Source organism: Carlito syrichta, unplaced genomic scaffold (assembly GCF_000164805.1).
Source record: "Carlito syrichta isolate Samal-C Ts95f unplaced genomic scaffold, Tarsius_syrichta-2.0.1 Scaffold305690, whole genome shotgun sequence".
Taxonomy (NCBI): Eukaryota; Metazoa; Chordata; class Mammalia; order Primates; family Tarsiidae; genus Carlito; species Carlito syrichta.
In genome coordinates, this window is record NW_007249786.1 from 211163 (window position 1) to 219191 (window position 8029).

General features: G+C 43.5%; 1 protein-coding gene across 1 annotated transcript in view; it reads right to left on the reverse strand.

Moving 5' to 3' along the window:
* RPGRIP1 (retinitis pigmentosa GTPase regulator interacting protein 1) overlaps positions 1-8029 on the reverse strand; it is a 61971-nt gene that overhangs the window by 41298 nt on the left and 12644 nt on the right. Inside the window, 5 exon segments of the mRNA XM_008062397.2 lie at positions 3798-3903; positions 5739-5905; positions 5907-5975; positions 6371-6468; positions 7824-8025. Of these exon segments, the coding sequence (XP_008060588.1) occupies positions 3798-3903; positions 5739-5905; positions 5907-5975; positions 6371-6468; positions 7824-8025 (642 nt within the window).

Below are 8029 nucleotides of genomic sequence, written 5' to 3' on the forward strand. Positions count from 1 at the left end.
AATAAATCAAAAATCAGCCAGGCGTGGTAGCGCGTGCCTGTAGTTCCAGCTACTTGGAAGGCTGAGGCGGAAGGATCGCCGGAGCCCAGCAGGTCGAGGCTGTGGTGGCCGGAAGTGGCCACTGCACTCCAGTCTGGGTGACTGAGTGAGACTTCAACTCAAAAAAAAAAAATTATCCATGGCTGGACATGGTAGCTCATGCCTGTAATTCCAGCATTTTGGGAGCCGAGGAGGGAGGATTACTTGAAGGCAGAAGTTCAAGACCAGCCTGGGCAACATAGAGAGATCCCATCTCTATTTTTTTTTAATCTACAGCAAAACACTGAGAGATCATCTCTGTTTTTATTTTTTAAAATTACGAGTGATTATTCACCATTTGAGGTTATCTCTACTAGTGTTTCTTGCCACTAATGTGAATAAGGAAATTAAATTTTAAATGGCTTTCTTCCTTTTTTCCTTTAAAGCATTAGTAAATATAGATACTTTTTAAAGAAAGTCCAATTCTGCAAAAATAGTCATTCACCAACAATCCTTCTCATATCTTCATATCCTTTAAATGCTAGCAAGATTAGCCAGATTAAAGGAATCCAAGCATATGCATAGTTCTCTCCAAAACCTAAGCCTGGAGGTTGTTAGCCTTATAAAGGTCCTGTAGCCCTTATCAGAACAGATGTCTATACACCAAGGGCAATGTTAACTGTAGCCAGAGCCAATCTCAATAAATTGCACCACTGCAATTGTTCCAAGCCAGAAACCCAGGAGTCATCTTTCATCTCTCCTTTTCCCCTACTCCCTCAGCCCTTTGGTGATGAAGCTTACTCTTCTGTTTCCTGAACCTTTCACAGTAAGGTCACCTTTTCTGCAGCCCTCTCTCACTGCTTTAGTTAGGACCCTCGTCCTGCCTCCTTCAACCCCTACAGTAGTCTTCTACCTGATCTTTGTGCCTCCAGTCTTACAGTAGCCAACCTATCATTCGTTCTGCCACCACCAGAATTATCTTTCCTTTTTTTTTTTTTTAATTTTTGAGAAATTTGGAGATTTCAGAAAGGCATAAAGACTATAACAATGATCGTCTATAAACCTACTACTGAGAATTAATAATAATGCTTTACAATAGTTCTTCAAAAGTATTCTTTCTTCATCTATCATCAACATATTTCAGACATTTTTAAAAGTGATCTTTCTGAGATTAAAAAATTAATCAGGCTGGGCTCGGTGGCTCAGTCTGTAATCCCAGCACTTTGGGAAGCCAAGATGAGAGGATTGCCTGAGTTCGTGGTTTTGAGACCAGCCTGGGCAACTTGGTAAGATGTCATCTCTACAATAAATCACAAAAACTAGCCGGGCTTGGTGGCATGCATCTGTAGTTCCAGCTACTTGGAAGGCTGAGGCAGAAGGACCATCTGAGCCCAGCAGGTAGAGGCTGTGGTGGCTGTGAGCATGACACTGCACTCCAGCCTGGGCAGCAAGAGTGAGACTCCAACTCAAAAAAAAAAAAAATTGATCATGTTATTGACTTGCTTAAAACCCTTCCACAGCTCTCTGTTGTCTATAGGATCAAGTCTAAATTCCTAGTATGTTCCATCTTCAATGACACCAAGAAAAGAAATTCCTAGTACTTCTTTGACCTGGTCCCTTCTCTCTCTTGCACACCTATTAAAACCTGTGAATCTTTCAATATTTAGCTCATGAATCTATTCCTTTAATGATGAATCCTTCTCTCTCTCTCCCTCTCTCTCTCTCTGGCCCCCCCCCCTTATTTCTTGACAGGGTCTTGCTCTGTGGCCCAGGCTGGGGTGCAGATCATAACTCACTGCAACCTCGAACTTCTGGGCTCAAGTGATCCTCCCACCTCAGCCTTCTGAGTAGCTTAAATTATATATAGGTGCACAACACTATACCTGGATAATTTTTCTTCTTTTTGTAGAGATGGGATCTCTGTGTTGCCCAGGCTGGTCTTAAACTCCTGACATCAAGTGATCCTCTTACCTTGACCTCCCAAAGTGCTGGGATTACAGGTGTGAGCCACTGTGACTGGCCTATGAATCCTTTTCTGATCCTACACTCCACCCTCTATTGGGTCTGACTACTGTTTTGTGATCCCCCATAACCTACATATAGATGGTTGAATTTGTTTACACACTGTTCTCTCACTCCTACAAGTTCCTTGAAGGCAAGCATTATTTTACTTATCTTTGTAATCTTTGCATCCCAGTGGTTTGCAATTCCTGTTATTCAATAAATATGTGTTCAATAAAGGAATGATGCTGACCTATTACTTTGACCCTTGGTGCCCTAGTTCCACCATTCAGATACTAGTTTCTTTTCTTTTCTTTTTTTGAGTTGGAGTCTCACTCCGTTGCCCAGACTGGAGTGCAGTGGCATGCTCCCGGCCACCGCAGTCTCGACCTGCTGGGCTCCAGCGATCCTTCCGCCTCAGCCTTCCAAGTAGCTGGAACTACAGGTGTGTGCTACCACGCCCAGCTAATTTTTGATTTATTGTAGAGATAAGGTCTCGACAAGTTGCCCGGGTGGGTCTCAAATCCATGGGCTCAGGCAATTCACTCACCTCGGCCTCCCAAAACGCTGGGATTACAGGCTGAGCCACCAAGCCCAGCCCAGATTCTAGTTTCTAATGTGTGATACTGAGAAAAGAACTTTGGTGGCAGCCTGGTCTCAAATCCTGCCCCTTACTACCTTTTATGACTTGAGCATGTTGCTTAACTTCTTTGAGACATAGTTCCTTCATCTGCTAAAATGTACTCACCTTTAGAGTTGTTGTCAGGCTTAAATAAGATCCTGACTATACAACCAGGCATGGTGGCTCACACCTGTAATCCCAGCACTTAGGGACGCAAGGTGAGAGAACTGCCTGAGACCAGGGTTCGAGACCAGGCTGGGTAACTTGGTGAGGCTTCGTCTCTACAATAAATCAAGAAATTATCTGGGCGTGGTGGCACACACCTGTAGTTCCAGCTACTTGGAAAGTTGGGGTGGAAGGATCGCCTGAGCCCAACAACTCAAGGCTGCAGTGGCTGCGAGCAGCGTGCCACTGCACTCCAGTCTGGTTGACAGTGAGATTCTGGCTCAAAAAAAAAAAAAAAAATCACGACTATAAGTTTTCAGAACAGAATCCAGCTCATAAAAAGTGCTTAGGAGGCTGGATGCGGTGGTTCACATCTGTAATCCCAGAACTTTGAGAGGCAGAGGTGAGAGGACTGCCTGAGCCCAGTGGTTCAAGACCAGTCTAGGTAACATGGCAAGACCTTGTCTCTACAGTAGATCAAAAAATTAGTTGGGTGTGGTGGAACATGCCTTTAGTTCCAAAGACTTTGAAGGCTAAAGTGGAAGGATTGTCTGAACCCAGAAGGTCGAGGCTGTGGTGGCTGTTATGGTGCTAATGCACTCCAGCTTGGGTGACAGAATGAAACTCAGACTCAAAAAAACAATAAGTGCTCAGGAAAGGCTGGTTTCCTTCTCTTACTCTGTGACTGCTCTTGGCTATTGATGGTGGCCCTTGGCTGGGACCTTAACACTGACATAAGTTATCTCCACCTTAGCAGGCAGAGCTTGAGTCTTCTTCCTAGTAGGGAAATAATGGGAAATATTGGGAAAAGAATAGATTCCAAATTGTAAGGCTTGAATTTGAATATCACAAGTTGTGTGATTTTAGACAAGTAACTTAGTCTCTTTGAACTGTGGTTTCCCATATGTAAAATAGAGAAAATAATATGAATCTCTCTCAATTAACTGGACTATTCTTCCCCAAGAAAGCACAGCTGATGATAGCAACTCACCTCTTGAACTTCTGCTAATTGTGCCTTCGTCACTACCAATAAGGTATTCTTTTCGTGTAAGAGCTTGTTAAGTCGAATCAGCTCTACATTTTCTTTAATGGAAGCACTGCAGAAAAAAGAAGGTGCTAAAATATTGTCAGAGGATGCACAGAATTAAGCCCCTTTCCCCTTGATTGTGCACTAGCCAAAACATCTTCCTCTTGTTTCATTTCTTTCCATTTCCCTCACAACAAACCATGAGTAAGGAGTATATGTACACGCTAGTAAATAATCTCCTTTCGGTCATTTGTTCTCACACCAGCTGATTTGATAGAGCACTAACTTTAAACTCAGTGTTCTGAGAAAGGATAATAGCTCTGTTTAAAAAATGATGTCTAAGCCTTGTTTCCTTAGAGAAACTAGAGAGGTGTGAGTATGGACAGGGGTCATGAAGGAAGATTATTACTTCTGAACCTAGGAGATCATGCTTTCTTCTTTGTTTGAAAGAGACATCAGGGAGGATTTAGGCTCACTACACTCTATCTTAGTGATTCCCAGTCCTAGCTGCTCATTAGAATCACCTGGAGAAATATTTAAAATTATACTGCCTGAACTCTGCTCCCCCAAAATTGAAAGAGAATCTCTGGGATGAGGTCCAGGCATCTGTAGTTTTAAAAGGTCTGTAGGTCAAAAACTTATGGTCACACAAAAACTTGCATATGATGTTAACAGCAGCTTTATTCATAATTGCCAAAACTTGGAAGCAACCATGATATTCTTCAGTGACCAAATACATAAATAAACCATGGTACATACAGACAATGGAATGTTATTGCACACTAAAAACAAATAAGGCATGTGGCCATGAAAAGACATGGAGGAACCTTAAATGCATATTTCTAAGTGAGAAGCCAACCTGAAAAAGGCTTCATATGATATAATTCCAACTATATGACATAGTGGAGAAGGCAAAACACAGTTGTGGGGATAGTAAAAACATCAGTGGTTGCCAGGGGTTGGAGGTGGGAGACGTGAATATGTGGGGCACAGAGGATTTTTAGGGCAGTGAAACTATCCTGTGTGATACTATAATGGTGGATATGTGTCGTTATCCATTTGTCAAAACCCACAGAATGTACAACACCAACAGTGAACCCTAGTGTAAACTGTGGTCTGTGAGTGACAATGATGTGCCAGTGTGGGTTCATTGATTGTAACAAATGCACCACTCTGGCATAGGATGTTGACAGTGGGGGAAGCTGTGTGTGTGTGGAGGCAGTGGGTATACAGAAACTCACTGTACTTCCTGTTCAATTTTGCTGTGCAGCTAAAATGTCTCTAAAACATAAAGTCTATTTTTAAAAAGTTACAGTGTACTAAAGCACAGAGAGGGCTGAGAACTCCTATCTTGTGATGAGAATGAAACCGTCTTCCTTCTATGAAGTGAAACTGCAAGTCTTTTATGATACATAAGCATCTCCTTGAGGTTCATCCATTTCCTAACCTACTAGGGACTCCGGGTCTACTTTTCAAATAAAATTTAATCCCAAACATTCTCCTTTCTTCTGAGATAAAAGAAAGGTGTAAATAAGAATCTAAGAATCTTTACTTTTTCAGTTCATTATGATTTGAGGCATGGAATGCCACATTCTTTTTTTTTTTTTTTTTTTGAGTTGGAGTCTTACTTTGTTGCCCAGAATGGAGTGCAGTGGCCGCTCCCGGCCACGGCAGCCTCGACCTGCTGGGCTCCAGCGATCCTTCCGCCTCAGCCTTCCAAGTAGCTGGAATTATAGGCGCGCGCTACCACGCCCGGCTAATTTTTTGATTTATTGTACAGATGAGGTCTCGCCTACCCAGGCGGGTCTCGAACCCGCGGGCTCAGACAATCCACTCACCTCAGCCTCCTAAAAGTGTGGGATTATAGGCTGAGCCACCGAGCCCGGCTGAATGCCACATTCTTACCGAAGCTCTGCAGCCTTCTGAGCACACTCCAATGACCTCCTCTGTTCAACACTTTCATCTTTGGACCACATTTTCTCAGGAGACTTGGGTGGTTCTTCCACTTGCATCATATTGCTGGCCACAATCTGTGCACTGCCAGGCATGCATAGATCAATGAATTTAACCATAATTAATGACTATGCTGAAAGAAATTACACTATTAAAACCAGGAACATCAAACACAAAAAGAAGTAGAAACTGTTGTTACAAGGGTTTAGAATTGGGCTCTCACATACATAAAAAGAAGGTAAAGGAGTCAGTAATTTTGGTATGTGTGGAGGGTTATCATACGAGATATAGCTTTCAAATGTCAAACAAAAACATAAATAAATTACAACCCAAGGGACAAAACTATAAAGGGAATACCTTCAATTGAAGAAATGGTCTTTATTCTCCTTATTGTCCTCAGAGGACAGAGGATGCTTGTTTTCCATTTTTAAGCAAAGAAGTTGGGACTTGACTTAGGGTGACTTTCATCTTTTCTGATGATGCCGGAAAGACTAAATCACCAAAATTCACTTGTTCCCTAAATGATGTATTTCTAACTAAAGCAGCAGGAATAACAACATGGAATAAATAAAAAGAACTCACACTTCGCTGGGTTCACTGGATATTTCACCTCTGTTATTTTCATTTGTCACATGCTCCTTGAATGTGGGAGGTGCTGTGTAGCTCAGTCTTTCCCTTGGCCCTGGAAGTTTGGGAAGAAGATGCAGACTTTGGCAATAGTGCCCTCCAGAACTTACCAACTGCTGAAACTGGAACACCAAAGGCTGGACGTAGGGAGCCTTGAGACCTGGGGGAAATCCTCATATGACAACAGGTCCCAGAGGAGAGGTTTTCTTTACCATTGTATAGAACTGCAACTACACATGTCACACGTCAGCAGGACTACAAACTCTCAAGTGAGGAATATAAATGGGAAGAAGAAAGAAAGGTGTCAGTTTGTCCAGGGCAGAGACTGTGTGTCTAACCCTAACCATCTTTATCTCTGTATAAAATGGGTGCCCAGGAATGCTGAACCGTTAAATGCTACTAAAATTTGGCCCATTTGATTTTTCTACTTTTAGCTGTTTTTGCTAATATTTGGTTGCCTGGACTTGAAATTATAGGCCAATATTAAACTAAATAAGTGAGTACTTAATAATAAAATGAGAGTACTTAAATAAAATACTGTGTAGATTTCCTTCACCTAGGCTACTCATTCCTAATTTAAATCAGTGAGAATGGGGTGTCTTTGCCCTGGAGAGTCAACGTCAGGTGTCATAGCAGCCAGAGAAAGAACTGAGACTGAGTCACTTGCAATACAAGAAGAGGAGAGGGTGCAACAGACACTGATCATGTATAGCCTTACTTCTAGGCCTCGATTTCAATAATGGGCTATAGGAAGCTCTGGACCTAAGGAAACTGTATGCAGTTTGTGTGTGTGTGCACTTTTCTTGGGAGAAGGGTCTTAGCTTTGATCATGATTTATAAGGAGTCCACTTTCCCAAAAGGTTAAGAACCCCAGCTTTAGAGGCACAGCTCTTCTGAAAATCCTGGTTCTTCAGCCACCTATGCCAGAAATGCAGCCGAGGGACTTCTCATAAGATCACTTATAATCTAGGTGTGCAGTGTTATCTCTGTGTCTCTTTTCTAGACCCCTTGAAGAACCAACCAACCCGGTTTCCGTTTCCTGTTGTCTGATTCTCCCTTCAGCAGTACTCCATGGTGAATCGAGAATTTTGAAACTGACGTTCTTCCCATTCAGGAAAAAAGACTTTAGGAAAGGCGGAAAGGAGGGCGTGAGAACAAAAGAACAAAAGGGGGTGGTGGGCGGAATAAAGCAGTGCGGGAAACGTGGCTGGCATATCAATCCTTCCCGGTGTTTTTAGCGCCGTCGGTGTCTCGATCTTTTTTTTTTTTTTTAATTTATTAATTTCTTATAAAGATGTGGGGTACAATTAAGGGTTGGGTATATAAACACCGATCGTGCAGGTACCCTCGGTGACGAGGTATGCCCCTCCCTCCCCTAGCAGTTTCCCTCAAGTCGATCTCAAACCTCACCCCTGTCGGGTTCCTCGGGCACCGGCGCGCCGGCCGTGTGGAGCTGTCTGGGTCCGACGTGCACGCGAGGCTGGGCGCGGCGGGGAGCCGAGGGGCTGACGCGCTGGAGCTGCCCTGGCAGTCGGTGCCTCTGGGGGTGCTGGTGCATGGGGGCGCGCTGCCGCCACCCCGCATTCCGCCGCCGCCTTGCGGTCTCCGCGAGCTGC